General features: G+C 42.4%; 1 protein-coding gene across 1 annotated transcript in view; it reads left to right on the forward strand.

The window, feature by feature from the left end:
- LOC119394388 (extended synaptotagmin-2) overlaps positions 1-13,460 on the forward strand; it is an 80,997-nt gene extending 67,537 nt beyond the window's left edge. The window contains exons 19-22 of the mRNA XM_037661687.2: positions 1,085-1,180; positions 1,961-2,095; positions 2,536-2,694; positions 8,040-13,460. Coding sequence (XP_037517615.1) covers positions 1,085-1,180; positions 1,961-2,095; positions 2,536-2,694; positions 8,040-8,064 — 415 coding nt within the window. The 3' untranslated portion in view covers positions 8,065-13,460. The remainder of the gene's footprint in view (positions 1-1,084; positions 1,181-1,960; positions 2,096-2,535; positions 2,695-8,039) is intronic.
- The last annotated feature ends 6,710 nt before the right edge of the window (positions 13,461-20,170 follow it).

The following is a 20,170-nucleotide window of genomic DNA, read 5'->3' on the forward strand; positions in this document are numbered from 1 at the left end:
CTAACCAAGAGGATGTAACTTCCTAGCTCTGCTTTTTGAAACTATGTTGTAGGATTCCTGTTGTCTTGGCAGTGTAAAGATTGAGCGATTAATGTTATCACTGAAACTCGAGCAACTTGATTGGCCGAAAGTATGAGACTGCTTCAGATGTAGAGTGAGACTGACATCACACAATTGAGAAGAATGTGTGCACAGCCAAAACCAACAAGTTCATGTTCACCTATGTATTCCTGTGCAGATCCAGTCCCCCCAACTCCAAAAGTATTACTGTAGTGCTTGTTGCAAATGGCATTTCCCCATGTGTCAAGGACTCGCCAATCAACTGGTGTGAAAACCATAGTTTTTGTTTGTGTGAATTCAGAAATAGTGGCAAGCCATGAATGGCTCATTGTCTTGCTTGGACAAGATAAGGTTGTGAAGGCTTTGGATTGATTGCAAGGAGAGAAGCAACAATGTTTCAAACATCTAAATTTTCTAAGCATGGCAGTTGGCCTAGTTTGTATTATCAGCTCATAGCCCTTGTTACTGCGCATTCATAATGCATGGACAAGAATTTGGTCTGTGTACATTGAGTTTACACTAGCAAGGCTGTGATTGTTTGTAAGTCATAGTAACAGAAGTGTGTAAAGTGTGATAATAATAATGATGACCACGTTTCCATCCATGTGGGAGAGAGAAAAAGCTTGCAATCACTTGCCTACCATGTTTCTACCGTTTTTTTGTTGCTCCCTTCTCTTGCCCTGTGTCTGTGTTTGCATGCCATACTCCCACGATGAATACTGCAATACTCATTTCTCACGTCGCGCTATACTGACTCCATGTTGGAGGTCAGCCAGGAGTTTGTACAGCTGCTGTGGTGAAAGCAAGGTTGCTTTGATAAGGTTTGCGTGGAAGCTGTCACTCGGAACAGCCAGCTTCAAGTACGGCCGAGTGCAGCGGCAACACGGCCTGCGAAATGACTCTCAGCGTGCTTTCAAAGAGCACTAGAGCTTGCTTATGCAGCTTTGGCCAACATCATTATGGCATATCGCTTTAGATAAATCTCTGGAAGATTTCTTTGTCAATTTAGATTTCTTTCTTACAGGGAGGTTCTGGGAGACCCAGGGGCGGGCAAGCTCCAGCTGACCCTTCGCTACAGTGCTCAGAGGAGCCGCATGGTGGTGGTCGTCCACCGAGCCGTGTGAGTTTCACGCCACCCGTTTTCGAAAGACCTGACTTTTCTGGAGCTTGTGGGAAAACTGGCAAAGCGCTGTTGAGGATGTGTCTTTGTGTTGTTGAGCAAAAATTCGCTGAGGTTTTGATTTCTGTCTGCTTTGCAGTCAGGACTTGCAGTCAGGAATTCAACACAGTGGCGGAAGAGCCTCCAAGAAGAATGCACGCCTGTGCTTTTAATGAAATGCTTTATTTAATATGCATGCATTTACTCTTTTTACTGAACCGGAGGGAATCCTTGTGTGAAATTTCATGGGTTATGACAAGGGGGGAAAGCCGTTCTTCAAATGTAACCCCTAGGCACCACACTCTAAAAGTACTAAGAAATCGTGCACATATCTAAAGAATCTCAGAACTTGGGTTCCCAGGAACCGCTGCTGCAGGATTCTGTAACGGAGGTCAGGTTAAAAAAAAATGACGGGAGGGTAGGGAGGATGCTTGCACGGTCATTGGGTCATTGGCAGATATTTTAAATCTCCCAAAAAAGGGAAGGAGGCACTTGCTCTGGTAGGGGCGCTTGCTTCAGAGTTTATGGTGAACTTCTTAAGTGCTCGTGCTCTGATCAACTGTTGTTTGACCTCATCTTTTTAGCACTGTCAAATGTTTAATGGTAAAAGTTCATCAGAGGGCTAGTGAATCATATTCTGGTTCATATGTAATGTACAGAAGGGATGTTTTACCGTATTGGTTGCCTTTAGGTCTTAAAATCAACTCCACTGAGATGCCTGTTGCGTTGTTGTATTCACAGAAACTTGGTCCACAAGGAGGGTGAGGACCTTCCGGACCCTTACGTCAAGCTACAGCTGCTGCCCGACCGATCCAAGGAAAGCAAACGCAAGACTCAGATCTGCCGCAACACCTGCAACCCCGTCTTTGACGAGACGTAAGCGTTCGTGCTTTGTACTTGTCACTGAATGTTTCGACGAGGCAGTGATAGTGTAGAGCGTGTTCTCGGGTGACAAACCTCATTAGTTCGTGAACTTGCTGGCTTTTGTCAGCTGAACAAGCAGAGAACAAAGGCTATGGGGTGTGAGAGAGAAATGTATGAAGCTTTTTGTTAATCTATTTATAATTGTTTCCTGTTGTAGTCTTCGATGGTTTTGTTAGCGACACCTGTAAACTGCATTGGCTCATCACTAAAGCCATGTAAGCGAATAACTTCACAAATTGCTTCAGGGGCATTTGTGAGAACACAGTAAAAATATTGGTGTAGCATGTAGGTTAGGTGATAACTTGGAATAAATTTGAGCATAACTTGAGGAAATAAATTCTACCAGCAGGGGCTCAACATGATTGCCCTCCTGTCTGCATTCAGTTCTCCAGGATGGAGTTTGAGGCAGCGCTGTCAGACCTGGAAGGCAGCACCCTTCAAGTGCTGGTCAACTCCAAGAGTGGGTCGTCCATGTTTTCCCGTGGCAAGACGCTGGGACGCACGCAGGTCAGCCTGGCCAACCTGGATCTCACCAAGGCACACACAGACTGGTAAGCAGCACTCGTTCGTGTGAGACAGCTGCAAATATTGCGCATTCTGTTTTCCTGCGCCGAGCTGCTCCTAAAGCATAAAAATCGAAATAATTGCGCCGGACTGCTCCAAAACAGCTTCAAAAGCAAGAATTTTTATGCCCACGTGAGCGTCAGTGGGGAAAAAAGGCTGAGTTGACGACATGATTTTCCAAGCAGCGCCAGGAATACCAAAAATATAAGACATTTGCAGAACGCTTAGACGCGCCCAAGCGTGTTTCTTCTATGTACTTTTCTAATGAAGGCTCCCATGGTGCCGCCGTAATATCCTCTGCAGTGTTGTAAATATGCATGACCCCGCAAAAATGTGCTGTCGTGCCCCGAGCGTGCTGCTTCCACTCGCTAGGCTGTGTGCTACCGAGTGGCATCCGTAGTGGGGTTGACTCTCAGGTTCTTTGTTGCGCGTAGCATGTTCCTCCATTCACTGCGGTTTTCATGTCGACGCTGCTGTGTGTGGTGACCTATGCGCGCATTTGCTGTGGGCGTGTACCTTGTTGCGTCAACGCAGTGTCAACTGTCTTCCTGCATGCGACACGTCTCTGCGATGCTCTAGCGCATGGGACACCACACACAGCAGCGTAAAGGCAACATTGACACCATCAAAAAAGTACTGGAGCACTACAACCCTTCAACATGTTTGCAAGACGATCTTGGGGTTCTGGCCGTGATCGGCCACAACAAATGCAACCTGCTCCCATTTTACCCCAATTAGCAACTATTTGTTTAGACAAGCAAATTTGCGTTGCATTTTCCATTTAACGAAGCCATCGATGCCGCATCCGCACATTGGGTGTCTGCGGGTAGCGAGAGACCCACGTGGTAGCAGCACTAAAGACTCGTTGTCTAGTGCACGATTTAACGGGCACCTCGGCGCTTTATTGGTGGCTCATGGTGCGTTGGCGATCACGTGGCACAGTTTTCATACATGGTGATTTGCCACTGTTTGGTTTTGTAATAAAAATGCGTAATGAGCGCTTTGATACGCGTAAGAGGCGTCGCTTCGTGCCAGCTGTTGTGTAGTGCAGGAGCGCGGCGTAACCCGCGGCGGGTGGATGGACGCGTAGACCAAGCTTCGGCGAGACTGACGGGAGACTGCTCTCCTGCGTTTAATGCAGGTGGTTTTAAGGAGGGGGAAGAAGGGCTATTGGTCAGCGAGGCACGGGTCACATGACCGGCATGGCCACGTCGGATTGGTACAGCAAAGAGGCATGGGGGAGGCCCAGCTCCATCCACCCAGTGGCATAAACAGAGACCCTTACCGCACTGGTGTTTTTCGCATGTCACCAGGGGTTGTGCGACACAACACCAGCTGTGGGCTACACTAGCATTTAGGCTTAGCTTTACGACCTATGTATCGGTTGACGGCCGTTTCACTGTGCGACTGGCATGCCTGCTTTTTAGGGGCGAAGCTCCTTAAGGCGGCACCCGTTCGTCCCTCGTAGTCGTAGTCGTAGTGCGTAACCAGTCTTACGCTTTGACCTCCAAGGTGGTGCCGGTGGGAGATTTTTCCTGTGCGTTGTTGAACAATAAAAAATTCGCAGCGTGCGCGTTAACTAAAAGCCGAATACTTCTGTCTCTCATTCCCCATTAGCCGCCATTGGCATGTTCCAGTAGGAAACGTTAGTAGAAGTAGAAGTGTAAGTGTTAGCTAAAAGCCGACTTCTGTCTCTCATTCCCATTAGCAGCCATTGTTTACCTCCAAGGTAGTGCCTGGTGAGATTTCTCCTGTGCGTGATTAAACAATAAAAATTTTGTTCAAAATGCCGTTGATTGATGAAATAAACCAACGAAAGACGCCAGATGTTTTGTAAAAGCAAAACGAAAGAACGCCAGATGTTCCTAAAGCAAAACGAAAAGACGCCAGCTGCTTAACGAAAGACGCCAGATGTTTTCTAAAGCAATGGTTTTCTAAACAATGAAAATTCACAGCGTACATGTAAAATTAAAGTGAGCTGCAGTCGTCATAACTCATCGAACCTTTAGTATAAACGTGCCCGATCTCACGTCGGTGATGATGTACTGGGCAGAATTCACGGAAGATTCACGGTTTACCGATGAACCTCCGCAGCTTCGCCCACTCATCATCATTCACTCCGTGGATATGCTGTGATTTTTTTTGTTTTGCAAAAAAAATAAAACAGGCCTCTGTACGTCCGGCGCTTCGTTTATGGGAACACATTGCTTATGCTGCACGGTGGCTGAAGCATATATGCAGTGTATGATCGGCAGGTACTTTACGCGAGTCTCGGAGCGGAGCGGGGGGGGGGGGGGGAATCGCAATTCTACATATTATCGGGAGTCAGCAGATATCGGGAGTCATCAACAGCGATGGCCCTTGACATTATAGGGAACAGGCCAACGCGGGCAGTGTTAATACTGTGGTTGCGCGCGTCAAGAGGCGTTATCACCCCCCTAACTTGGCATTGTCTCTTGAAGGGACCTGGGTGCCGCTGTTTCTTCTGCCGCTGGAGACGGTCGCAGAAAAAAGAATAAAATATAGAAAAAAGCATGAGAGAAACACAGGTAACGGCTGTCATCAATCTGTAACATATTCAACCACCTTCAGATAAGTGGCCAATTGCTTTCATCCGTCAACAGCTTAGGGAGGTACTAAACACTGTTGCCTAACTATTCACCAGCTTTAGCAACATGGCTACTGCAGGTGCACCGATTCTCTGGCAATTCTCTGGCTTTGGCAGTTAGTGTGGTTAAGCTTGTGCAAATATTTGGGTGCTTTGAATATTCGAACAAGTATTCCAGTGTTCAAACTCACTTTGACACAAATTTAAGATTTCTGAAGTTTCAAAGTATTCAGAGCGAACGAATAGACAAATTTTACCCCATGTAACCCGTCTAAAAAGGTGGTTTCACTGCAGCGTGAGTCTGCACTGCCAGGAAGCCACATTTTAAGGATAACTGTTTTTTTTCTGCACCCCAGTTATTATTACTAATACTTTTTAAGTTGGAAAACGTATTATACAGGCTTATATAGGCTAAGTAGGGCGAATTTTAAAACGTAGAATGTATTACGCTTATAACTTGTACCCTACCACTATTGAAGTCCCACTACTATTTGACTTTGCTTCGAATCAAAAAAGTCATATTTGCACAAGCCTAATATTCTTTACCAATCAAGAGTGGTGCTTTTGGTGCTGTAAAACGATAATTTGCCAGTATGAAAAAAACTTTTTCTTTAGTGTTCCCTTAAAAGAATTAGTGTGTGGTACTCACATATTGAAACGTGACAGCATTTATTTTTATAACGACTGCTATGAGCAATTGCTCTTGATAACCGCATCATGTCGCTGCAAATAAGGCTGCTAAAGGTCCTGTTGGCTCTGATGTAAGTGTTTGAGACAAAATTACGCCGACGTGACACAAACTGTAGATGCTAGAAATTAAAGTACGTGCATTACTTAACCCTAAATTTTCGCATTTCAGTCCGTGAGTAATGTGCATACTGACCTCAGAATTAGATGCTGCCTGTGCATTTCGCATGTGTCAAACATGATTTATTGTTGTAGGGGCGAAGGCAGTTTAGCTTGCAGCATATAGATTAAAAGGACTTGTTGTTGGGCTAGTTGGTCACTTGTCATTTTGAAGAAATTCGGCGCAACTTGGAATTCACTCGAAACACACTCACATTCACACACGCATCAACTCAGTGTGGGGTGTGTATCCTGAGTGGATGCGTGTGTGAATGTGAGTGTGTTTCGAGTGAATGCCAAGTTGCACCGAATTTCTTCAAAATGGCATATAGATTGAGGGTAGCAACACTTTATGATCAGTCTGTCATAGTGTACATCTCCCATGGGCCATGGCTGTCTAAAATGGAATGGTGCTCATCAGGGATGGAGGAGGCGTGGTTTTATTTATTTTTCGCATGTGTTTCCTTAACGAGGTACAGTTTAATTCACTTATAACAATCCCAGATATGACAATCTGTCAGTTATAACAACCATATTTCGGTGCACTTACAATTTTCCTGTGCAACTCATTGAAACTGCTTCTAGCACATAGCGAACATTTTTCAAAGCCTCCTACTTTTACAATGAACACTTGAGACACAGTTGCAGTAAAAATATGGCGAATGGAAGCGAAAAAAATAATTTTGTGAAGTTGGGAAGCACCCGTCACGAAATTATTCGTCATTCTGCAAAGAAGCGAGGTATCAACTGTAAGGCATTATGCTCACTTCATTGATGCGACGGTTGATGACGATGAATTATGGCTGAGCCCTTTGTAATGGGTTGGAAGCTTTAAACGACCCACTAGTTATGTAATTCGCATTGTGTGACGCCCGGGTCGTTCTTTACCTCTCCCACCACGCTTTATAACATACGTTAACGTGAGAAAGAGAAAGAGAGAGAGGGAATTAACTTTATTGAGACCATCAGGAAATGAATCATGGGAGCCATATGGGCTTCCTTGGCAACCAATAGAAGTGCACTTGCGAGGAACCCACTACGCTATAAATCATCATAATTTTTTTGAAGTAGGGAAGCCACTATGCAATTTTTCATCATTCTGCGGAGAACCATGGTACCCGCTAAACACCTGTAAGGCTTTATGTGCACTTTGTTGATGCTGTGGCTGATGACGATGAACCACTGCTCCAATGTAATCATGATGAAGATATTCTATAACAGTGGGCACTGCACGCAGATTTGGGACACTGTAAGAGAGGTCGCTCAGTTTCCAGGCATTTCAACAGGGGCAGAATGGCAGTGAGGAAAAAAACAGGAGGCATCGCAAAGCCTTGCGGTCAGCTTTCGCACGGCAACCTTCCCCGACGCCATTCTGCACAGCTACAACTGCCTACGATGAACCAAACACTGCTTTGAAACACAAGAAGCCATGGGGGGAGGGTACTGTTGAGACAGAGAGGTTGGGGCCCCCATTTGGCATGCCGGCCTATCCGACTCGATCGACCCCTCTCTCTTCTTTATTTGCTTTCATGACTTGTGTATACACTCAAACCTCATTATAACAAGGTCACATCTGCCACGAAAATAACTTCGTTATATCCAAAAATTCGTTAGAAACGTTTATTTGTAACACTGTACCTATGACAAGACTAATTTTCATTTACTTCGTTATAACCGATGATTCGTTATATCCGTATTCGTTATATCGAAGTTTGAGTGTATAAGTAATTTAGGTAACAGTTGTTCTAGATGTCCAATTTATCATGCAAGTAATTTTCGTCTCTTAGAGGTGATTTAAAAAAAATGTGTGAACTAAAGAAAGAAAAGAAAGTGGCATACCAAAAATATTAATGTGCACATTTCTTGGCTTTCTTGTAGGTATGAGCTGGAGCCGGATACCTAGGCCATCGTCTACCACTTCGGTTGTGAGACCAGTTGTTTTTGTTTGTTTTTTTCGACGCTGTGCAGGGATCTACGACGGACCGAGAGTCCGTCGCACAAGAAAACTGTGTCGCTGTTGTTGTTATTGTTGTCATTTCTGTTTTTTCAGTGTGTTTCTTGCACTTAACAGTGGCGTCTACGAGGAGAAAAAGAATTTGCGGCGATGCTGCGGCGATAGATTATATTTACAAGTGCATGCCGCCTAAGCTTACTAGGTAGACTAGTGCGCTTTCAGAGCTTGCAGTCGTGGCTTTCAGGAGAATGCTAGACTATTGTGAGCACTTAATCAATTAGTATCGCTTAGGAATGCAGAAGTGATTACCATGTAGGAAATTGGAATGACGCTTGTAAATAACACTTGGCTTCTAATACTCACTTTTCCTGGCTGATGGCTTGTTAAACGTCTTTCATTGAGGTACAAGATTGAGCCTTTTTGGAAATTTTACATTTTACGGATATACTAATATATTAATCGCGTGAAGGAAAACTTAAGGGACACATACATGCTTCTTTTTTGCTGTTTTTATTTCTCTGTCGTTGTCTGTTTCACCTCGATTATATATAAGAGGATTTTTTGGAAAGCGCACATGGCGCATCATGAACTTTACAAATTGTGTGCAGTGAAAAAGTGATGTCCAACGATTGTGCCATTACCATGAATTCACGTTGATTGTTATACTCTACCCCTCATGTCCTTGTTATTTTGTTTAATTGCACGGCTACTTAGGGCCGAAAAATATCCCCGAAAGAGAAGCCCTTTTAAGTTTCTTGCTAGTTTCTGTAAAGGTCGGGCTTGCGTTAACTAAGCCACGGCAGTGTGTTCGATCCTGTGTTGTACTTATTGTCGCAATCGTTATCACAGTGTCCATGATATTACGTTGGTCCTCTGTAGAAAGACACAAAAAGGTTGAGCTTTTTTTAATTTGTCATTTGCAGCTATCGTAGAAAGTTTTGTGTCCATGCCTGCATTGAGATGCAGCAGTTTGTCGTAATGTTATCTTATCTCATGCTGCTGTGGAATTGAATACGGAGTGAGCCCTTTGCCTAGGTTGTTTCAAATCGGCTTGCAACGTTTGATTTCATTGTGTGCGATTTTTGTCAGTTACTTCCTAAAGAGCGTATTGTTTTCACACTCTGAGATGCTCAATGATTTAAACGCAAGGCTGTGAATATATCAGCATGACGCATGTTGTCTTGACAAAGCCCTGGCCTAACCGAATGGTTTTCTCTAGTGATGATTTTTTTATTATGGGCAAGTGAAACAGAATCGGGGTGAAAAAGACACGGTAAAATGTGTTTAAAATAACGAAGTATGTTCCTGCATAGAGACCTTATTCGCAAAAGCAAACGAAATGGTATTTTCAACCTTTTTGGTTTTAGCCATATCCTTTCTTTTTGAGCCAAGTTATACTGTAGTATGCAAATTACTACATTTACTCAAATCTAAGCACACCTACATCCATCCCCCTCACCCTCTTCGTTTTTTTTTTATTTCTTATCATGTAGCCGACTTGGGCTACAATTATGTTTCAAAAAGTCATTCTCAAATGAAGAACCGTTTTCATTTCAGTTAAGTGGTAGTACTATCATTTTTAATGAATGTGTCATTTTGAATATTCACTCTAGTCCTAAAAGATTAGGGTTGCTGTGTAGGTTCAGTAGGTGTGGTTACTTTTGAGAAAATTTGGTATTTCTGTCATGTGTATGTGTTGCCTTGTAATCAAGATGGTTTTATATGGGTACATTTTTTAAAGCTCTGTTCCTCTTTGCATTGTTTATTTGTGTTATCCTATTTTGCTCTCTCCCCTGATTGTTCTCCTTGCATGTACTGAATGTGGTGGGCACTCCCTAATGCTGCCATATTAGTATCCACACAATAAAAAAAAATATCTCGCGGGTTTTTATGTGCAAGCACAAGCAAATGTTTGGGGACCATTTGGTGCCACAAGGAATTTTTCGCTCAGAGGCATGAGTATATTTGTTGAAATTGAGTGGTTCAGTCTAAGTACGTTTGACCAATGCAATGTATCGAAATGCTTCTACGCTTTAAAGGCTTGCTAGAAGATATTTTTATTTTGATTTTTTGCTGGTGCCGTGGTCCCAGAACTATTGCTTGCGACAGTGCTGTACTTTTATCTTGCTTTTGAGGAGCACCTGTCCTTCTGTTCGTGCTGTGTGCCGGCATTTTTTTTCTAGTCATTTGTTAACGTTTCTTGTTGAGCAACTCCCGCTTGTGCTACGCTTTTTCTCTTTTTTAACAACCCAGTGATCCGAGGCGAGATCAGAATAAACACAAGAATGCGGAGAATGAGCACTTTTTAATTGTTGAAACGACTTGCGTGTGTTGCATGTGTTGTGTGTGTTTGTGGGGAAAAAAAGACACTGCCTTTTCTTATTTCATCACATATATATTTTTTGATGGGCAGTGCTAAGTTGACGCTCCACCTTTGTAGATGGCCGAGTGATTTGAAAAGAGTGTGCAGTGTTTCGATTATCTCTTCTTTTAGCCACTTAGTTGGAAATAAGATTTAGCAAACCTTGTGTGTTAGCTATTCGGCATTCCCAATTTTATCAAGCTGTGCAGTGCTGTTCAAAATTACTCATCTTTCACGGTAGTCTGTCCGTTCTACAGAATACAAAGAATTGTAAGGTATCCAATCGGTGGCCCCACATGACCCCAGTGAAGGGTCATTGACCCTTCCTCCCTGTTTCCCTGTCTGCTCCTTTACCATGCGAAATGTGTGAATGTACCAAGGTTATACGACAGGCCTCTAGCGCGATAAATTTTATAAAACTACAGTATCGTTTAAACGAAACCAACTTCTATGTCCTCAAGCCTGTGGAGTGTCCTAACCAACGAACCCCAGTGTCTCCAAGGTGTCGAAGCAACTGTACCCTGCGTGGCATTGTTATTACAGTAAAAGCTGTCACCTGTTGCCGATGTTATCTTTTCTCCTTCGTGCATGTTTTGTGGGTGACTGTACCTGAGAGAGGTGCATGTGGATAGGAGGTTGTGAAGGAGTTTGCAGGGTGTGCGCAGAAAATACAACCGCTCATGCTGAAATTTGTCGGTGATAGTGCATGCCTGCCTCAGCAGATGGCATGTGTGTCGTAAGCATCATGTGTACAGGCAGAGCAGGAAGAACAGAAGTGGATTGGTCACGTTGGTACGTGGTGAAATAAGTGCCAGCAGTGCCAAGTGATCGGAAAAGGAGAACCAAGATGTGCATGTTCTTTGCCTTCTTGTACAGTGCAGTGCTGGCACTTACTTCGGTGCAGCAGGAAAATTTCCTAGCAAATGTGGCTGGTAAGAGCCACCTGCTGCCACCTTTGCAGATGACAAAAACAGGCAGCCCTAACAGCTACAATGTGATTGTGCCGCTTAAAAGGGCCATGTCACTTTAAGGGTGAAAAGCACACAAAGGTGAAACTGTACGGAAAAGTACATTTGTTGAATGAAGTTGCATGGTTTGTAAAGGCAATATTGACACCATCAAAAAAGTGCTGGAGCACTACGACCCTTCAATATGTTTGCAAGACGCTAATGCGAGCATACGGTGCTGAGTAAAGATTAGAACTGCAAGACAATTTGAGTCTTACTACCGCACATAAATTAATACCATCTATTATTGCGTTTGCTCTTGGTACTTCGAGCCAAAGCGCAAAATGTTTCATTGCCTTGGTCTTGCAAAGGCAACGTAAAATAGTGTGACGTCCTGAATGCCTCTCGCAGTGTTGGAGCAGAAAGTTTTGGATATTTCTGATAGTTGTCCTTCAAGCCATACTTGCCTAATACCTGCCTGCTGACTGTGCCTGTGCTGTTTCTCGTACCACACTGTTCTTTGCAGTGTTTCGGTCACTGCCTTTCTGTACGGTGTCGTGCCTGCCATACCGCCTCTCCCTGTGTTGCTTTTGCAATTGTTTCAAAAGGAAGGCCACTTCTGTTCTGGGCATAAAAGTACAGAGCTCTGCATAAACGGGGGGGGGACGATTTTCTGTGTAGATGTTCACAGTAAGTATAGTGTATAACGTAATCGTAAATTCCATACTTTCATAAGGATCGGTTGTTGCTGTTCCACAAGGAACACACAGTATCATTTGCTTGGTAGTTCAGCTTTAATCAGTACACTGAGTCGGTTTACTGAAACTTGAAAACTAAAGGTGCCTATGTGCCCAAATTGCATTGCTATTCGAAAAATTTCAGCTCCACAAAATTAGTCTGGATTCACTCGTAGCATATGTGTATGCCTTGGATGTGGAAAAGAGTCGTCGTAAACAAAAGCAGTATCGTTGTTTGTATGCGCGACTGTACTCCCTCGAACAATTGTCATCATTGCGACCTCTTAACCTCTGCGTACATGGAGCTTAGTACTAAACAGAAAGTTGTTGATGTACAACAGCTTAAACTGGTCTGGCTTTTCCTTAGCTCTGAAGAATCTAGCAAATTGTTTGGGAGGTTGCACATTTGACGAAATTAGTCTGCTCTGACGACATGCTTGTTGAACGGGATCAATTGTTTCGCCCCCTTATGAACTACAAGACCCTACCTCCCCCAAAGCACTTGTAGCACACTAATGGTAAAAACTTTTTTGTCAGTTTTTCGTGGAAGTGACTGCGTATTTCTGCTGCCAATCATAAGGTCATGGGTTTTATCGCTGGCCCTTGCAGCTGCATTCTAATGGGGGCGTGATGCAAAAGTGGTCCCTTGTCGTGCTTTAGGAGCAAGCTAAGAAAACTTCAGCGCTAATCACGTTCAATCAGGAGCAAGGGCTGTCATGGCTTACGTTTCAGTGGAATGTTGTTTTTCATCTATCATTCAACTGAGAACACTGAGAGTGCAAAAAGTGTTTCAAGACGTGAAATCTAATTGATGTTAGGGACATTAAACAATCGTGATCTTCATGATCCGATGCTCCAGAGTGCAGATGCTCTCCAAGTATAATGTATGGTTCGACTAAGCTATGAGCCTGAGATGTTGCAAGTGTTGACGTTTGCTTCTCCTACAGGCTGGCAAGTGTCGGCCTTCAATATTTGTGCCATATTAGGTGCTTCAACAAAAACTGTGCATTGAAGCTTCCGTCTCAAACCTGTCAGTTGAAGGTCAGTGTGTTTTGTGTGCCTCATGGCACAAGTAGCGTGTTCTTGTGCTGTTTGATGGTGAATCTAGTGCATCCTTTTTTAATGCTCTTGCACAATCAAAAGACAGAGGTTCATTGTAATCCAAGAGTGGATTGTATACCGGTTGGCATTGTTGTTTTGCTGTTATTTGCCAGCGTTTTGCGTGGCAATCTTACGTGATTGGTTTTAAGCGTGAATTTGGTCTCCAAGTGCTTTCAAATAAAGACTATTTCGAGAGCACCCGTCTTCTTTTTTCTTTTGAAGAATACACATAATACTACCGCATACTGCAGCACATACAAGTACCAGGTGTGTGGAATATTTCGGAATCTATGATGACTTCAGAGATAGCAACATTTTTTCAAGCATGATTTGATACGTTTGTTTTAGATTTAACACTGTTTTATTGCCATTTTTAATTAGGCCTGGTTAACAAAACCATGCATTCAGGTTCAATCAATGTGCAATGTGGTCTTTTTGTGTGTATTTTGTGCAATTTTGCTACCTTTTGTTTGTAACGTCTGATAAACCCCCTTTACTGAATGCCCAGTTGGGCCCTGTAAGGTGCATTCAAATAAATGAATAAATATATTGCTGCCAAATTTAACTTTCATATGTGGCGCATGTTGATGCTGGGCAGTATTTCCATAATCGCAACCTTTAGGCAAAGTTTTTAGCATTATGCAATTGTCGTTTTCCCTTAAATTTAGTAGCACTTGCTATGCGTAGTGTTGTACACGATTAAACATTTGGAACAAGGTATGGTACATTAAGGGTGATGTGGCCAAAGACGTTGAGAACCACATACCTTTGGGTTGTGCAGGCACTGTAGAAACGGTAATTCATTAATTACAGTGGCACTTAACATTGTGCACTGAAGCTCTGCTTTTCAGCATTGTCACTTAATAGTGACCTTCCCCTGCTGCAGAACGTTGACCACCTAAAATAGCACCTGACTGGCACTTATCTGATAATTCGCCATGAATTTTGGATAACTCACCAGTGATAAGGATAATTACTAATTAAAATTCATTGTGAAATGGTAACTTCATGGTGAACTATCGATGACAGTTGACCAGATGATATTCGCCATTACCAGATGACAATTCACCAGGAATGCTTTACAGCATAAGCTGTTATGAGTTCAAAACACCAGATGATTTTGGTGATGTAGTTGTCCACAACCGCCACCAGTGTCCGTCAAAGCTACCACGCACGAGGAAAAAAAAGGTGCATGCGGGACTCAAATGCAAGCACTCTGCACGGCAGTTGAGGGCCCTGCCACAAACCAACACCGGTGCTTGAAACTGCTTTGCAAGAAGAGTCTATACAGGCAACATGTTAACAAATGTAATATTGCATGGCAAGAGAGTATAAAATCACACTAGGCGTCACACCATGTGAATTGCATAACGAGTGGGTGGTTTAAAGTTTCCCAGCCAATGCAAAAAACTCGGCCATGATGCATCATCAGCCATAGCATAAAGACAGTGTGATGTAGGCGTGTGCACTGCCTTACAAACACGTAGTTGCTACTTTGCAAAATGGTGAATTATGATGCAGTGGGAACTTCCTAATTCGCAAAAGGGTGACTGATAGTGTAGTGGGTATCTTGCAACTGTACTTGTAGTAGTCACCCCAAGAGAGTTTACAATGGGCTCTAGAAACGGCGCGCCTCCGGCTTTAGCTGTGACTGTGCTGCGTGTTCCACGCAGGCCTGGCATTTATTACTTGCCTCCCAAAACAAAAAATTTTTGTGACGTTTATGAAGGTTGCGATTTTAAAGTGGCTAGGGCAACGGACTGAGAACTGCTGTTATGAAATTAATGTACGAGGTGGGTGACAGTGGGACGAGTGTAGACAAAGTGCCCAGACAAATAAAATGAGAATGTTAATGACGAATCGAAGCCATGTTCTCAGTTACTTTGCACACCTGGCAGTAAAAATGATTCAAATCAAAGGCTCTGGACAGCATGCTCTGAATACATGGAAGCATTTCCACATGTCAATATTAGCAAGACAACATTACAGACAGTGCTGCTCCTAGCTTGTGTGCTACTGCGGAACATATGACAGACATGTGTGACAAATTTAACATGAAACATATATCCTGAATGTCAACATATAATGAAATAAATAATGCTTATAACAAATATAGTTGAAGGTATAACTGGTAAGTGCAAATAAACAAGACACAGGAAGAATGAACATGGACAGGCGCTACTTTCAACTAACTTTAATTTATCTGTGTCCCTGTCTTGTTTATTTGTGCTTACCAGTTATACCTTCAAGTATGAACCAACTCGCCCAGTCACAAGTTTTATTGAACAAATATAGTGAAGAGCGCTATTTTCATATTGAAACTGACTTTGTTGCATTGATGTTCAACACCACCAAAAAACATGGCAGGCTCTCTCATAAATGTTTGCATCCTTGGAATATGAAGAACAAAGATAAACTGGTTACGTTATGTAAAAAATGCGTTCTGCAAGTACAGCATTATGGCTATTGGGAAGTATACTGAGAAACAATGCCTGGCATGTCTTGCTGATAGTCCTACAAAAACTGCTTGACAGAAGATACGGGCATAAATTATAATGAGCAGTGTACAAGAGTCTGTCTAAACTCCTTGGCTTTGTTACTTTGAAAATTGTCCATTTTCACCCTTTTCAACAAATTATCCCTTCACCATTGCAGCAATGACTTGTGTGTTTGAAGACTTATTGCTTTCATTTGAGTATACTAGATAAAATTTACTACTACTTAACCCGCTTCAGAATGATCTCGCACAGTGGCTGTGGTACACCGTAACTATCGACTGCCGTAAAAAGACAAGAATTTATTCGCACCACACAATGCCTCTTGTTCAGTTCTTCATCCCCCGTGGCACTTCCCATGCTCCTTGCACGTGCCAGAGACCTCGGCAATGCTAAACTTTTTCGTGAAACGATAGCGGACATTGCATTAGTCCATTTTTACATTGCTTTGTAAACACTCCCTTCTTTTTGTGCGATACGGATTTGAGTGTATAAAAAAACAAAGAGGTAGTAGGCTTTGAGATTTCCTTTCAGCCACCAGGAATCTCGTCAAACTTGGTTAAGTGCGTGCCACAGTAAAGATGGATGTTAGAAGTTCTGAATTGCTGTACCTTGGTAAATGCATCTCTTATCCCCATGTGGCTTGTGCTTAAATAAGGTAAGCTAATGTGACAATTCAGTGTATCCGGAAATCCTAATGTACTAATGTACAACATTTCGCACATACTTCATACTTCAGATTATTCATAATCCCAGAGATTTTCAAATTTGCACCATCACACTTCTGCAGGCTCTGCTGCATGGAGAGCACTCTAAACACTCTAAACACTACATGCTTAAGTTAGACAGCAAGCAAAGAGCCTTTGCACATTATTTGTCACTGATCATCGCACACTCGGTTAGGGTTGACCTCGTCACATTTGTGTAAATATCAATCTAGATGCAGAAAAGGTACCAATACGTTTGAATAGACTTCAGTGTCCTCTTTCACCTGAATTTGCCATTTGCATTTTTTTAGAGAGTATAAATGGCTGTTGCCTCGTAACTCATGAAGACCAAAAAAGGACGGTGGCTAGTTGCATTTACATGTACGAAATTTTGGATCGAATGCTAGTTTTAGTAAAAAAAACACCTTTGATTATTGAAACAAATGTCAGGTACTTTTATACCAAGTGAAGTACACAGTGCAGACTTTATCAGGGGGAGAAAAAAAAACAAAGAGGCCTTACAATATTTGATATACACACAGAAAAGCTATCCACAATTGGATGCCTAATCAGCTGAGCAGCTTGAAGATACATTAATATCAATAACACCAATACCAGGGCTAGTTAGTTTAAATGCATAGTTTAAATGGGACTGCAAACAATACACAATAAGATAGATTTAGGGACCACGAAATATACTTTTCGGCGGTCCTTCTCCGTTGTCTTGTGTGTTTGCAAGAAAATTTAATTATGAACTTATTGCGCACTCTCCCAATCACGGTAAAAAAACACAAGGAGAGCATGTCACAAATTGCGTGTAGGACGAGTGCAGTGTTCATTGAAGCAGCGAAGGACAATACTATAGCATCAAATGTCACCTTAATGAAATCTCAAACAAGGCGAGGCTAGCCCATTGAATTGTTTTGCTGAAATTGGGAGACAACCTTGTAAGTGGAACTAAAAGCAAGTTGAAGTTATCTGCCCCCTGCGTTCATTCAGGGAGTGGTGCTTCTCCATAACAGACCACTATTTTTGTTTAATATGCATTGTGTTAATAAATAGGAAAGTTAAACGGGCACTGGCTTTTCCAACGACTCTTGCACCGATCCTGCTCCCATTCAAGGCTCGAGTGAGTGTTGTTGTTCCACCTATTCTAATGGAATGAATTTTAGACTTGGAATGATGAATTCAACAATTGTATAAGTAAAAGTATTCAACTTTTATTCCAGATTTTGAAGATTTGCGCACCCCTACAAAGTGTTCTTTTGTATGAATGCAGTGATGGGAATGGTTAAGAGCGTTTTGGAGCACACCTGTAGCATAAAAAATCATGTTTCGTAGCAGTTGCCATCAGTTTTGTAGCACATTGTCAAGAAAAAAAAAAATAACACAAATTGATAGAGCATTAGAGCTGCACTAAAATTACGAAAGGAATTCCCCAGCATGCTTCTTGAAAGAAACAGAGAGACTTCAAAACAACACCACAAAAAAGATATGAAAAAAAACTGGCTTGAAAAACTGCCATAATGACAGGACTTCGTAAATGTGGCTTTCAGTCAGCAGCAGGGAAGAAATGTCAGCACAAAACACTGCTGGTATCACCACTCACAGGGTCCCTCACAGTTCACAAGAACTTACAGGGTTTGCATAAGATGACTTGAAGGCAAAAGCCATACTGTGTGGCTATTTTACTGTGCACTTAATATTGATGTCCAAAGTTCACCAATTAACTCTAATTAATTTCATAAATGTCACGTTCACTAAGTTTCACTAAATAACATCAACGTTCACCAATTAACTCTAATTAATTTCATTAATGTCACATTCACTAAGTAAGTTTCACTAAATAACTCGGTACTCTTTTGCTTTATCATCATAAGTTAAATTTCACTAATTTAATGTATGCTGCACCAGGGAGTCAAGGGTGTAACCAGAATTTTTTTTTTTTTGGGGGGGGGGGGGGGTTCGAGCACCCTTCATATACGTTCATGCATGTACATATATAGCATAAAGCATATTGCTGTCAGAAAAAAAAAAGGCAGTTATACCTCAATACAAGGAAACATGTATCTGCAATTTCAGTAAATTACTGATAAATGTCTTAATGAAAACCAGCAGATAATGAAGCCAAGGAAAGTATAGGGGACGTTAACTGTACCGTTTTAAGTATTGTAACAATTGTGATATAGATGTGAAGACAGTAATGTGGACGAAAAGACAACTTGCCTCCGGCTGGGACCGAACCTGCAACCTTCGGATAACACGCCCCGATGCTCTACCAATTACAATATACTTGAAACAGTACAATTAACGTCCCCTGTACCTTCCTTGGCCTAATTATCTGCTGGTGTTCATTAAGGTTTCGTCAAAGAAATGATCCCTCAAAATTCCCTTCTTTCATTGATAAGTATGTTGCAGTAGCCATTGTTTGAATAAATCATACATATTTCAATTCATTGCTTATTTGAATAAATTTAAAACATTGCAGGCATCAGTGGTAAAATGGCAATAGTACTACCACACAGGGTTGCCAGTTCCGCTTATAATAAGCGGATTCGGGCTTCTTTTTTCGCCGAGTCGCTTGTAGAATGCTTCAGTCGCTTGTCGCGTTTTTTGGGCTTATTTGCATTTTTTCAGCAAACATAGATATCTTCGTGACCAACACGCTTCCCAATACCATGGTTGCCAATGTATTTGAGTAGTTGAGTGTTGAAGTCAAACATACGTTGGGGGAATCAAGAAGTAACCTTTAAGGGATACTGGACAAAACTTTTTCCGCCAAGATTTTCAGCCAAATTCATAGATTGTGTGCTGCAATCGATAGAAACAAACTTCATTTCAGGCAGAAACTGGAGCGAGATAATGAATTTAATGCGTTTTTCAGAAACTGCCGCGTCGAGACCTTGAGGGGGTGACGTTTGGTGACGTTACGTACGCCTTTAACGGGCATGCAACAATGCCAGCCGTCGGCCGCCTCTCTCAACCCGTTCAGCTTCCACTACGGTTCGCAGAATCATTATACGAAGAGCACCAACAGTGAACAATGTTCCCGGTTGGGGTAAAGCATCCGGGCTTTGTGGAAGGGGCAAAGTGGGATGGAGGGAGAGCTGGAGAAGAGAAGCGGAGGACAGGAACACGTGCGCCTTTCATGCGCCTCGGAGAATGTGACGTCACGGCTCGCGTGCTCACAATTAATCCTTCAAAAATGCAGTGAACTGCTCAAAAATACGCAAAATAAACTCAGTTTATCGGAAAATTCGCGTCTTCCGAGTATAGTTTCGATATCTTCGTCAGTTTGTCCAATTTTTATTCAGCATCCCTTTAATCAAGCACTGGCAAACGTGCATTCAAACGGAAACTACCTGGGAGACAATGTTAGAAAAGTTAATATATGTGCTTTCGTTCCTAATTAAACACATTGTCGCTGTAAAAAATAGCTAAGATTTTTTCAACTCCCCTTCGTATTTAAGTGACGTTTTTATATCATAATTTAAAAAAATTTCAAGAATTGGAAAATTCATCCAATTTCCGCTTCTTTTGGGCTTCTTTGCAAAAGCCGCGCCGCTTTTTTTGGGCTTCTTTTGTGACGATTATTCGCTTGTTAGGTCGGTAGCATCTAGCAACTCTGCTACCACATATGGCTTTTGTGCTGACACAACTTACAAATAATGTGCTTCACAATAGGGTGGCAACTAGTATGCCGGCG

This window comes from Rhipicephalus sanguineus, chromosome 5, assembly GCF_013339695.2.
Source record: "Rhipicephalus sanguineus isolate Rsan-2018 chromosome 5, BIME_Rsan_1.4, whole genome shotgun sequence".
Lineage (NCBI taxonomy): Eukaryota > Metazoa > Arthropoda > Arachnida > Ixodida > Ixodidae > Rhipicephalus > Rhipicephalus sanguineus.